Source organism: Nuphar pumila, chromosome 3 (assembly GCF_984573655.1).
Source record: "Nuphar pumila chromosome 3, dmNupPumi1.hap1.1, whole genome shotgun sequence".
Lineage (NCBI taxonomy): Eukaryota > Viridiplantae > Streptophyta > Magnoliopsida > Nymphaeales > Nymphaeaceae > Nuphar > Nuphar pumila.
The window spans coordinates 36925920-36938991 of NC_143251.1; the positions used below are offsets into that span (position 1 = coordinate 36925920).

Consider the following 13072-nt stretch of genomic DNA (forward strand, 5'->3'; position numbering starts at 1 on the left):
AGTATCTTGTTGATTCTAATAAAATAAATTCTTGCAAGTTTGATGGAATATGCTCAATTTGTTCTTTGGCTAAACAATCGTGCCTTCCATTTCCAAATAGTGCTATTAACTTCACATCAATTTTCAAACTCATTCACATTGATTTATGGGGAGGATATCAAACTCCATAATTATCTGGTGCACATTACTTTCTAACTATTGTAGATGATTACTCTTGCTCAACTTGGGTTTACCTAATGTGTTATTAATCCAAAACCTTTTTCCTTATCCAAGATTTTTTTGCCATGATCAAAACCCAATTTAAAATCCAAATCTAAAAGGTTAGGAGTGATATTGGGAGTAAATTTTTTTCCAGTGAAATGCAGACATTTTTTCACAGTCAGGGTATTTTTCATCAACATAGCTGTGTATATACCTCAAACAAAATTGAGTGGTTGAACCTTCTCAATATAGCTCAGGCATTGCGTTTTCAAGCAATTCTTTCAATCAAATTTTGGAGAGAATGTATCATGGCTACCATATATCTCATAAATCGTATCCCTAGCAAAGCCCTTAATGGACGAACCCCTCATGATATCTTATTCCACAAAAGTCCTAATTATAAACACCTCAAGATTTTTGGGTGTTTAGGCTATGCTCACAATATAAATTACTCCCCATAGATTTGATAGTAGAGAGAAAAAATGCATTTTCATTGGATATCCATATGATCAAGCTGCATATCGTTTGTATGACTTTGAGTCCCATGTTACTTTCATCAGCAGAGACATAATATTTTATGAACATGTTTTTTCATTCCAATCTGATATATGTGCATCACCTAATGATGAAGATGTTGTTCTACCCATTCCTTTCTTTGATTCCACACCAGATGGTCCATTTTCAATCCAAGCAACTGATACTCAGGCCGACATTATACCTGATTATCTAAATCACAACATACCGAGTTCACAGGATTGTCCCAATCCATCTGAATCTATTCCTCCCTCTCTAGTCAATTCAAACTCTTCTAGTTTGACCCAGTCAGAACCACCTATCTCTGTTCCAATCATGAGATCCTCTAGAGAGAGAACTCAACCCACTCATCTCAAGGATTATAAATGCTTCACTGCATTTTGCTTGCCCACATCGAACACTCAAACTATCAACCAGAAAGGTACAACGTATCCTCTTGTACATTACCTTACATATGAAAATTTCTCTCCATCTCACTGTGCTTTCTTTGTAGCCACTAACAAAAACCCCGAACCCCAAACCTTTGCCCAAGCTATAGGGTGTGCTCATTGGAGGGAAGCAATGACATCTGGAATTCGAGTCCTCGAAGACAACCAAACTCGGACGACTACACATCTTCCACCAGGTAAGCATCCCATCGATTGCAAATGGGTTTACAGGGTGAAGTACAAATTTGATGAGACCATTGAGTGTTATAAAGCACGTCCTATTGTAAAAGGCTATACACAGATAGAGGGCCTTGACTACCATAAAACATTTGCTCCCATGGCTAAGCTCGTTACTATCCGGTGCCTATTGGCAGTAGCCGCCATAAAAAGTTGGGTTCTTCATTAATTTGATGTCAATAATGCTTTTTTACACAAAGAACTTGATAAAGAAATTTACATAAAATTACCTCTTAGTTTTAGCCAACAGAGGGAGCAGCGAGTTTGTCAGCTCAACAAATCTCTCTATGGCCTTAAGCAATCATCTCGAAATTGGTTTTAAATTTTTTGAGTTTTTTTAAAAGGATTGGTTTTACCCAATCTAAAGTTGACTATTCATTGTTTTTCTTCTTCACAAAGCATGAATGTATATTTTCTCTCGCATATGTCGATGATATTATTATTACTGAGACGATACTGCAAAAATTGGTCAGCTAAAGGTCCTTCTAAACAATCCATTTTGAATCAAGGATCTAAGAGCACTTAAATATTTTTTGGGAATCAAAGTGGCAAGATCTAGAAAGGACATTTTGTTATCCCAACATAAATACATGTTGGACATAATTGGAGATTATAGATACTTGGGAGCCAAACCGTTGGATTTTTCCATGAAGCAACATATAAAACTTAATTCAAAGGAAGGAGAACTATTGAATGACCTGAGTCATTATTGTCGACTAGTGGGTTGGTTGATATATCTTACTATAACCCAGCCTGATATATCCTATTGTGTCAATATCTTAAGCCAATTTATGCATAAACCAAGGAGGCCACATCTTGATGCAACATAGTATCTTTTGCGATATCTCAAGTCCACGCCTGGCTAAGGCATACTATTGTCATTCGACATCAAGCTCCAACTATCCATTTATTGTGATTTAGATTGGGCATCATGCTCAAAAACTCAAAAATCTACCTCAGGTTATTGCACTATGTTGGGAAAGAGTCCAATATCTTGGAAAACAAAGAAGCAAACAACTTTATCAAGATCGTCAGCCGAAGCAAAATACAGATCAATGGCTAATATTTATTGACTGACTTAGTAATCAAGCATCATCAACCCATGTTAATGTTTTGTGATAATCAAGCAACATTATATATTGTGGCAAATTTGGTGTTACACAAGCGTACCAAGCACATAGATATTGACTGTCATGTCATAAGGGAAGAAATTCAGAATGGCTCAATCAAAGCTCATTTTGTTCTCACAAATATACTGTGTACAAATATGTTTACCAAGCCTTTGGGACAAGATCAGCTTCTTCAACTTAAGTGCAAGTTGGACATCATTAGAGATAAGTCAATTGGCTAGACAACCTTATCGTTATCTCACCGATTGGTCGATTGGTTATACGTAAAATTGTGGATAAGCCAAATGCTCAACAACTTGGTTGCAGTTTTGATTTAAAATTCTTATCTAATCAAATCTTGAAAGTGATCAAGATCTGTTTGTTGTAAATAAGCCAGAGATAAAGAGCTATCCTAAAATTATGAGATTTCACAGCTCATTTTTTTTCTCTTATTCCTTCTTGTATAAAAGCATTGCAATATTTGAAGTAACTAATATGATTATCATTCTCACTGAAATTTTGTTTTTTCCATCCTAAAGTTCCATAGTCGTTTAACACTCAATAACCGGTGGTGGGTGATCAGGTGCAGCAGCACACTTAAACCGTGCAACAATATTGACAACCCGAACAGGACCTCAAATCTTCGGATATGAAGTTCGAGGGTGTCAAACGCAGCCTCAGGGATCTGAGAGTAGTCAGACCCTTCAAATCTTTCTTTGATGTGATATCGGATCTGGCATGGGCTCCACTGTGTCAGAGAAATTTGTGGCATTCAAACGCACCCTTACTGTTTAAGTATATGAGAGAGATCCTATCTCAAAGATGGAGGGTGAACTAAAATTGTGCAATGACATTGCACCTGATCCTCCCTTAGCCCCTTCAAGGCTTTTTACTTTATTGCGTCATCATGCCAAGTTAATTTGTACTCAGTAGGCAACCACTCTCCTCTTACGTTTCTCGCTTGCCTTTACATGCCACCCTCTTTTTATTGGGCTTTGAGGAAGATTGTATGCCTCACTCGTAGTTCTCTTGATTCCATGGCTTCCTCTCCTGTGACACCAATGATCAACGCTTCTTGCTCCTTGTATCAGTCGGGCTCTTGGAAACCGTTTCTAGTCCGCTGTAGACCCTTCAAGATGGGGAAGAACGCTAGCTTTGCGGTGGGTAAAAATAAAAAAACAGAGCCGCATGGGGTTTGGCACAGTCGGGGAAGCCTTGGCCACTAGACTGGTCAGGGTTTCATTCCTATGAGTGTCAGACCCCTTGCATTAATGAGGGTAAGAGATGAGCCCTGACTTCCTGGGGCAATGAGTGTGCCACGGGTTTACACCAGACGACCTTAAGTATAGCAGGCTGAGTCAGCCTAACCGAGTCTCTGATCTCAAGGGTGGTTTCCCTGTCCTTCGTGAAAACAAAAAACAAAAAACCAGAGTTTTTCTGGTTAGAAGAGATACTCTTTCTATTGTTCTTTTCTTTTTATTGGAAAAATGATGGTTGGTGTCTTTTTCTTTCAGTCTGCAAGATTGTTTGGACATGCCATCTTTGATGCTTCAAAGTTGAGGGTTCTATTCCTGGGAGTGGATGAGGAGAAGCACCCGGGGAACCTGCCCCGTGCATACACAATTACACACAGTGATATCACAGCCAAGCTCACCCTTGCCGTCTCTCAAACCATTAACAGAGCCCAGGTATGTGGAGCCAGGCAAGTTGGTGCCTTTCTTTTGTTGATTATATATTATGGGATACCTTTTTGCTTGATGTAATTGGGAGGGTGTGGATATTTCAGTTGCAGGGATGGTATAGTAGATTACAGAGGGATGAGGTGGTCGCAGAGTGGAAGAAGATGCAAGGGAAGATGTCTCTTCATGTGCACTGCCATATTAGCGGAGGCCATTTTTTGTTAGATTTCATAGCCAACCTCAGATACAACATTTTTTGCAAGGAACTCCCTGTGGTATTAAGAAAAAAGTTTGTTGTTTTCCTATGAAGATCAATGTTTTCTTTTTCCTAATAGTTCAATGCCCTTATAGTCTTTTTCTTTTGAATGACAAATACCCTTATAGGTTTTAAAAGCTGTTGTTCATGGAGATGCGAACCTTTTTTGTAAGCACCGGGAGTTGGAGAATGCTCTTGTTTGGGTCTACTTCCATTCAAATTTTAAAGAGTTCAACTGTGTTGAATGTTGGGGTCCACTCAAAGATGCTTCTGAGGTACCTTGCATGGTTTAACTTATTCATCTATTCTATTTACCTTCTATTCTTTTGGAAAAAAATAAGGATTTTAACTTTGCTTGTGTTGTAGGGTAGAACCCACAAGAAGCTTGAAGGTGTTGCTGTTGAAGATTGGCCAATACAAGACTGCACAAGGAGACCAAGAAGATGCAGTAGGCCATGCACATGTTGCTTCCCTTCCTCATGCTTGATTTCATGGCCTCAAGACCTTATTGAAACTGAGCTGATCCAAGAACTACAGCAACAAGCTTGAGATGATCACTCATTGTGCTCTTCTATATGTTGCCTTCCCTGTTTTGTTTGTTTTCCTTGAAGTTATGGCCCAAGGCTGGGTTAATTTGCAAAGAAGCATGGCACTTGGCCTTGCAGTCACTGTGATGTGATGGCTTGTGTTGATAGATGTGGGGGGATGCAAGAAAGACAGATGGGTAAATCAGTTACTTCACTGGTAAGGGTAGAAAGAATTGTTTAGGTTGTAAATTAAGGTCAAAACCCTAGGTCTGTAATAACAGAGTTCAATTAAGAGTCATGTATTTGTTCATCTTTGTAAGTGCCTCGGTCAAGTTTGGTGCAATAATAATTGGTTGGGTTGCCTTCTCTCAAAAAAATAAACAAATCAATAATTGGTTGACCAACTGGGTCTCGATCGGCTTGTCCGGCAGAAGCAGTTAGTGCACGTCACCTTGTGTTGGGACGTTGGAAGTTGGAACCCCAATTGGTATGGTTGTATAAATGGTAGGGGTCTCATGCCTAACCCCAGCTTTCTCTGTCGAAATAAAAAATAATTGGTTGAGGTGTCGGTCAAGTTTGCATGTTATAATTAATTTTAGTCGGTATAGAATAGTGGAATTTTGTTTGCCGTTGCTAACTCAAATTAGTGGAGAATGATTCCAATTTGTTTGCCGTTCCTAATTCAAATTACTAGAGATCCTAACTAATGTAAAAGTATAAACAAGGGTAATTGATGCCAAAAATTGATTCTTTATCACTTTCTCTTAAATGAAAATTTTGATATATACGTGCATGTTCTGTAAATGTGATTACAATTTTTTTTAGGAATGTGTATATTTTTTTTCAAAGAAAAATTTTCAAACTTTCTCTTTTTCTCCCTCTCTCTCTCTCACTAACTGTTTTCGGTAACTATTTTTTTTGGATAAATACTTTTATCTTCCAAGATTATTTAGTATACTAAACTTAACAAATTTTAAGTTAAATTAAAGCATCTAAATTTCATCACCCTTCCTTAACTATGCAATCTTTTTTACCTTTTATTTTACCGAATAGTGCAAGAGTAATTTTCACCTATTTTTAGCATTTTTTGAATTATATGCATTACGAAAACAATGGGCAACCATTATCTTGTTAGTAAGTTGTCGCCCCCAACAAGTTCTTCTCTCCTTTTACTACCTCAAAAGGCACTCCATTTTTCTATATCCACCAATGATTGTTTGGTTGAAAACCATTAACATAGTAAGCATATATATATATATTTTTTGTGGCCATTGAATTTGGTTTAAGTAATTCATTTTCGTGTATTTTTCTATTATAAATGTTTTATTTTTAAATGTATATCTAATTTAATGTCTTTATTGATTTTATTTTTTGTCACAATTTAAATTTTAATTCAAATTTCATTTATGTAAACCCCCGTATGTGGATGGGATGTTGCACCAAACTAATTTATGCTCTATGACAAAAGTACAAACCGAAAGGTTTGATCATGAAGACCATTCTCAGTGCGGTTATGTAAGGACTTAAGAATTCAAAAAGTAAATGTTGAATATTGTTTTTGTCAATTATAAAGTAGCGGAGTAGGTTATATGTTCCCCCCCCCCCCCCTCGAACAGGGGAGTTAGCTACATCTCATGTTCGGGGGTCCCAAAGAGCACCACGTATGTAAGCATGTGTGTCTCGTATCCCCATGTTTGTCAGCATTAATTAGCGTTGGAGTTTGATGCGATTGCAAAGACTTAAGTACCCTCTCCTCCATTGGTGCCAAAAAAAATGACGATTCTTGAAAATGAGTGGTTGTAAAGACTTACGTGCCCCAAAGATGATTATTTAAGACCAAGTCTCTGCACTGCAGGATTATCCGAGAAAGAAATCTCCCCTGGAGGAGGCCATGAACATCAACCCTCTCTCTCTCTCTCTCCCTTTTCTTTCTGCTTCTGTGCACATCCAGCAGAAGATCATACATTGCTCCATCAAGCACCGACTGACCTGCACATTGACTGTTGTGGAGCCTGATTTAGAGTTTTTACCCTTACAGGAGGAGGGTTTGGGGGCTCCTCCCAGCGTGGGTAGCATCATTCAACTAAATGAGTTATAGATCCTGATTCAGAGTTTTTACCCTTACAGGAGAGGGGTCTCGGAGCTTCTCCCAACGTGGGTAGCATCATTCAACTTGAAGAGTTGTGGAGTCTGATTCAGAGTTTTTACCCTTACAGAAAGGGGGGTCTGAGGGTTCCTCACAGCGTGGGTAGCATCATTCAACTTGAAGAGTTGTGGAGTCTGATTCAGAGTTTTTACCTTTAGAGAAGGGGGGTCTGAGGGCTCCTCCCAGCGTGGGTAGCATCATTCAACTTGATGAGTTGTGGAGTCTGATTCAGAGTTTTTGCCCTTATAGGAGGAGGGTTTGAGGGCTCCTCCCAGCGTGGATAGCATCGTTCAACTTGATTCGTTGTGGAGCTTGATTTAGAGTTTTTGCCTTTATAGAAGGAGGGTTTGGGGGCTCCTCCCAGCGTGGGTAGCATCGTTCAACTTGATTCGTTGTGGAACCTGATTTAGAGTTTTTTCCCTTACAGGAGGGGGGTCCGGGGGCTCCCCCGACATGGGTCCTGGGTGTCATGGTAAAAAAATACACAGAGTATCGTGGTAAGAAAGACATATTTTTGTTTCAAGCAAGGTTGGAAGAAATCAATGGAAAATCCAGCAAGGAGCATGCCAGAATCAAGATGTGGATGTCAAGCGAGAATGGTGTTGTGCAACTCAAATAAGATAGAATAATAGGGGTCTAGTTTTTAGTTAAAATGGAGAATGAAATTACAATAGAAATCACTGAAAATTTACAAAAATAAACTAGACTCAATAACGAAGACACCACTTTTTACGGATTTAAAATATGACCTCCGGTTAGGGAGATATGGCCCTGACAAGTTGGTCCTAATTCGGGTAACGATTTACAACGATTTGATTACTGAATAACACTACAAATCGCTATAGTTATTTGCGGAAGACATTACAAATCGCTATAGTGAGATTCAAAAACATTATAAATCGCTATAACAATTTGCGGAAAACACTACAAATTGCTATAGTGAGATCCAAAAACACTATAAATCGCTATAGCGATTTGCGAAAATACTACAAATCACTATAGTGAGATCCAAAAATACTATAAATCGCTATAGCGATTTGCGGAAAACACTACAAATCGCTATAGTGAGATCCAAAAACACTATAAATCGCTATAGCGATTTGCGGGCTCGATGGAGACCCAAAAATACTACAAATCGTTGTAGGAAAGCCTGATAACACTACAAATCGCTGTTGGAAGGTCCTAAAAAAATTTGGTCCAGAGGGCGCTGCCCCTCGAGCCCCCCGCCAGGGGCGCCCCCCTAGACCCCCACCTGCTGACCGCGCAGCGAGATCCGCTCCGAGGGGGGGGGGGGGAGCCCCCGAACCCCCCTCCTGTAAGGGCAAAAACTCTAAATCAGACTCCACAACTCATCAAGTTGAATGATGTTACCCACGCTGGGAGAAGCCCCCAAACCCTTCTCCTGTAAGGGCAAAACTCTGAATCAGGCTCTACAACGAATCAAGTTGAACGATGCTATCCACGTTGGGAGGAGCCCCCAAACCCTCCTCCTATAAGGGCAAAAATTATGAATCAAGCTCCACAACTCATCAAGTTGAACGATGCTACAGTCAGTGTGCATGTCAGTCGGTGTTTGATGGAGCAATATAAGATCGTCTGTTGGATGTGCACAGAAGTAGAGAGAGAAGGGAGAGAGAGTGAGAGGGTTGATGTTCATGGCCTTCTCCAGGGAGAACTCTTTGCCTCCCTTGATTTCTTCTCTAGAGAGAGAGAGGGTTTTATAGTGTTTTACGGAGAAAGAAGAAGAAGACTTTGAAGAGTCAACATCATCCTCGACTTTCTGAATGAAAGACATGTTTGTTCTTTTTTTGAATTGTTTGTTTTTTCTTTTTTGAATGAAAGACATTTTTGTTATTTTCTCAAACCATCACTTTATGAGAAGAATAGCAAAAAAGGGTACTGAAATCTTTGCAACCACACCAGATTCCAATGCTTAGTGATGTCAACATACACGGGAATACGAGCCCCATGTGCTTGTATACGTGGTGCTCATTCAAAGCCATCATCCGGGGGAAACATACACCACCCTCTCATAAAGTAGACAAGCAAGTGGGGTTATAGCCATATGGGTGGGTCCTACGTTTTCCGTTGAGGGAAATTATGTATCACTTTCATGTCGAGGGGGCATATCACTTAAGAGGTCAGCTTGTTGAATAGCTTCTGCATAACGTAGTATGTTTCTTGTTGAAATTGAATTATTTGGTTCTTCTTAATTCTTGTTGAACAAGAGTCGGTGGTGAAAGAAAACTCTTGAAGGGCCCGTTTATGCAACTTCGTGGGAAAGTGCTGAGTTGGCAAACTTTTTCTTCTCATTTCTCATCGTGAATGAAAAGACCATGAAATCAACATGGTGGAAAAGTACCACCATGCTAGCACAAAGTGGGCTCAGTTTTTTTTCACCACCTACCATTAGGGGTGTCAACTGGTCGGGTTTGGTTCGGACCCAAGTAGAACAAGACTTTGGCCTGATTTTCGAGTATGGTATCAGGTTTGAACAAGGGTCTACTATAAGAGGAATCATACTTGGACTCGATAAGAACTACATGAACCGGATCATACCCAGTAAAATAATAACTTTTATCATTTTTACATTGAAAAATTGCGGGTCTTAATCAGAAATCAGGTGATATTCATTCCTTCATCCGTTTTGCTCATTTCCTTGGAGGCTTCACAGATTTTCCTCACTTTCTTATTTTATTAAGATTTTTTTATTTTGAGAAGGAATGAGAGAGGACATGTTGGCATTGTGGTTGTATCCTTGCATGCTTTCCAACATCATTTCTCTTAATTTCTTCTTTCTGATCTTGACTTCCATTGAATGAACCTACCAAAGCCAACCTGCTATATTGGCTAAAATTCTTTCCTTTTTGTTCTGTCATATCATAGGTAGATCTTTCAAAAAAATGTCACACCATGCTGGCTACATTTAATCTGCACAACCTGATCTTGATCGCATCTTTCCTTCCTGGTCCATACTTACCTGGTTCACCCTTGCCTTGCTTGGACGCAGACTGGATCTGATATTTAGCTGGCTGGATCTTTTCTTGCTCACTCTTGTCAAGGTTGATGTTAGCTTGATTATTGCCTTGCTTAGGTTCCATCGTAGGCTTGATCTTTTCTTGCTTTCTTTTGGCAAGATCAGCCTTAGCTTGATTCTTACCTTGTTTGGGTTCCTGATCTTGCTTTGCTCACTCTTGGCAAGGTTGACCTTAGCTTGATTCTTGCCTTGCTTAGGTTCCATCGCAGGCTGGATCTTTTCTTGCTCTCTTTTGGCAAGATCAGCCTTAGCTTGATTCTTACTTTGTTTGTGTTCCAACGCAGGCTGAATCTTATTAGCCCCCATACAGCACGGAGCATGAGAGCACTGGGGAAACTACGACTCGCCTCCCTGTGAAGGCTCCTAAACTGAGCCTGCTTTTTTATTTTTGAAAAATAAAGAGTAGTGAATATTGGTCCAAGATAAAGCTAAAAAGTAAAAAATCTCCTTGCCTTTTCTTGTAGACATTTTCATTGAATATATAAAAATTTGATTTTTTTTTTATCTCAAAAGGCTAAAAAGTAAAACACGATCAAGATGCCACTGGAATTTGATTTTGGAGATTCATAGGTGGCAACAGATAATTTCATTTAAAAGCTTGGGACATGATTTTTTTCCAATTCTTTGAATGAGAGTATTCATGACCACACAGTTCACGTGAAGTTGTTCACCCTAAGAAGGCATATATGACTTAGTCCTGTCACTCTCAGGTCCTATGCCAAGCAAATAATGCTTTTGGGAAGCAAAAATCTTTGTATGAAGTCACGTTTTGAATGCAGTTTTCTAGATAAAAACCACAGATAACATAAATCAGCAGTAAATTGAATGTAGCACACTTTTATTTTTCCTTGCAAAGGACATGAGAAATTGAATTTTCCTTCGGTCCAAAAAACACAAGTGCTTCCCACAACATTCAGTAATAATGTTTTCCATACAAGGTCTAAGCTGAATGTACATCCCCATCCCCATGGGTAGGGGGAACCTAAAGGGCACGTTTGGAAGTGTAAAAAACTCTAATAAGAAAAGAAAGTGTTGCCAAAGAGAGTTTTTAATATGAGAAGTTTTTTTTAAAAGAAAACTTTTCATTTGTTTGTGTAGAATAAGAAAAATAGAGTCTAAAAATGTGAAAAAATGAGAGAGGAGGGTGGTGGTGGCGGAGCTTTGAGGCTCTATCAGAGAGCCTCTCTACCCTCAGCAGAGTCCGACACTTCATTGTCACTGGCAGCACCTCCGCCTCAGCCCTGCTCCTCGTCAAGATGGTCGTCATCACCGTCATCGATTCACCGATCAGTACGGCGGCAAGAAAGACTGTCATGCAGTCTCTGAGGTCTCCAAATCTGTCTGCTCCGTGGTGGACTACCCGTCCGTCCACCAGCGTCTCATCAATCAATCACTGGGTCCCTCGGCCAAAGGACCACCGTCGGAGCTGGCCCTTCTTCTTTTCTCTTCTCTTATTGTCGAAGCTGGCCAAACGGCCGTCAAATGGAGGCTGCACCATCGCCGGATCTGAGTGTCATCACCGGGTGTGGTGGTTATGGTGGTGGGTGGCGGTGAGATGGATGGTGGTGTTGATGGTGAGATGGGTTGTGGGGGAGTGTAAAATAAATTTTCTCTTGATAGAAAACTTTCCTCCACTCTCCTGTAAAAATGTTTCTTATCAAAAAGAATATCTTTTAGAAAAACTCTTTCAGCGAAAAAATCTTGCTCGTTTGGAAGGGTCAGAAAATCCGTACGGATTTTCCATTTTTCTTTACTTTTCTTATATCTTTCTGGCTTCCAAACATGCCCCAAGGGTTTTACCAACCGAGGCCAGCCAATGTTCTTTCGGTGATTAGGAGAGGGGGGTTGTTTTCCTTAGATTGTCCAAAGGAAAAAAAGTAATGGTTTCTCGTATTGTTGGAGCTGGCCAAACGGCCTTCAATGGAGGCTGTGTCATCGCCGGATCTGAGTGTCGTCACCGGGCAGTGGTGATGGTGGTGGGTGGCGGTGAGATGGATGGTAGTGGTGATGGTGAGTTGGTTTGGGGGGAGTGTAAAATAAATTTTCTCTTGATAGAAAATATTCCTCCACTCCCTTATGGAAGAATGTTTCATATAAAAGGTGCATCTTTTTTTAGAAAAACTCTTTCAGTGAAAAAGTTTTGCTCGTTTGAAAGGCTCAGAAAATCCGTACGGATATTCCGTTTTGCATCACTTTTACTATATCTTTCTAGCTTTCAAACCTGCCCCAAGGGGTTTTACCAACAGGAGGCCAGCCAATGTGCTGTGGGTGATTAGGGGGGGGGGGGAAGGGTTATTTTCCTTGGATTATCCAAAAAAGAAAAGTAAAATTTTCATGAAATTGTTAAACAACAAATGATTTTAAAAAATCTCCTACTTATAGTCATATAAACCATTCACAAAGAAGATGATTGGGATCTTCACCTAATTATAAACCATTCAACAGTCTCAAAGTCAGATGGCATGGGATCCATTCTCGTGTGGTGGTGGCATGCACAGCTGACCGTATCATATATTCATATGGCTCATAAAAATGCTAGTTTGATCAAATCAAATATTTAGGTACATGCTTATGAATTGGCCATGAAATACATAAGTTGGAGATAGAGTTTTGGAAGAATTCCATATTGAGGCCCACATCTTGCCTAATACTTCAAAAAGTGCCCGATGTTTTCAGAAAAGACATTTCAGGACCCAAATTATCACGGAACCTCGGTTGGGGTAAGTGAGTTGTGCTTAATAAAATTATTAAACTACCCATATTGCATAATAAGTTAGGTTATACACACCTTTTAAGCCTTGAAAATTGGTGTTTTGTATGGATCTTAACCATGAAATTAACTTGATCAGGCCTCTAATTGATAGTTTCATTGGAAAGTTGGGTCGTGAAATGTCTTTCTGAAAGAACATGGGATCCTT

General features: G+C 39.7%; 1 protein-coding gene across 1 annotated transcript; it reads left to right on the top strand.

Moving 5' to 3' along the window:
• The first annotated feature begins 3645 nt into the window (after positions 1-3645).
• Positions 3646-4993, top strand: LOC149842602 (protein STAY-GREEN homolog, chloroplastic-like). The gene is made up of 5 exons (XM_090000698.1): positions 3646-3669; positions 4024-4197; positions 4296-4463; positions 4573-4719; positions 4811-4993. Exons 1-5 carry the CDS (start codon positions 3646-3648, stop codon positions 4991-4993), a joined length of 696 nt encoding a protein of 231 aa, XP_089856824.1.
• Positions 4994-13072: the final 8079 nt, after the last annotated feature.

Bases quoted from the DNA above. Each gene is read 5' to 3' on its own strand.
- LOC149842602 (XM_090000698.1), top strand. From the start codon at position 3,646: ATGGGGAAGAACGCTAGCTTTGCG. The intron at 3,670-4,023 runs GTGGGTAAAAAT...TTTTTCTTTCAG, and splicing joins GGAAGAACGCTAGCTTTGCG to TCTGCAAGATTGTTTGGACA. The intron at 4,720-4,810 runs GTACCTTGCATG...CTTGTGTTGTAG, and splicing joins CACTCAAAGATGCTTCTGAG to GGTAGAACCCACAAGAAGCT.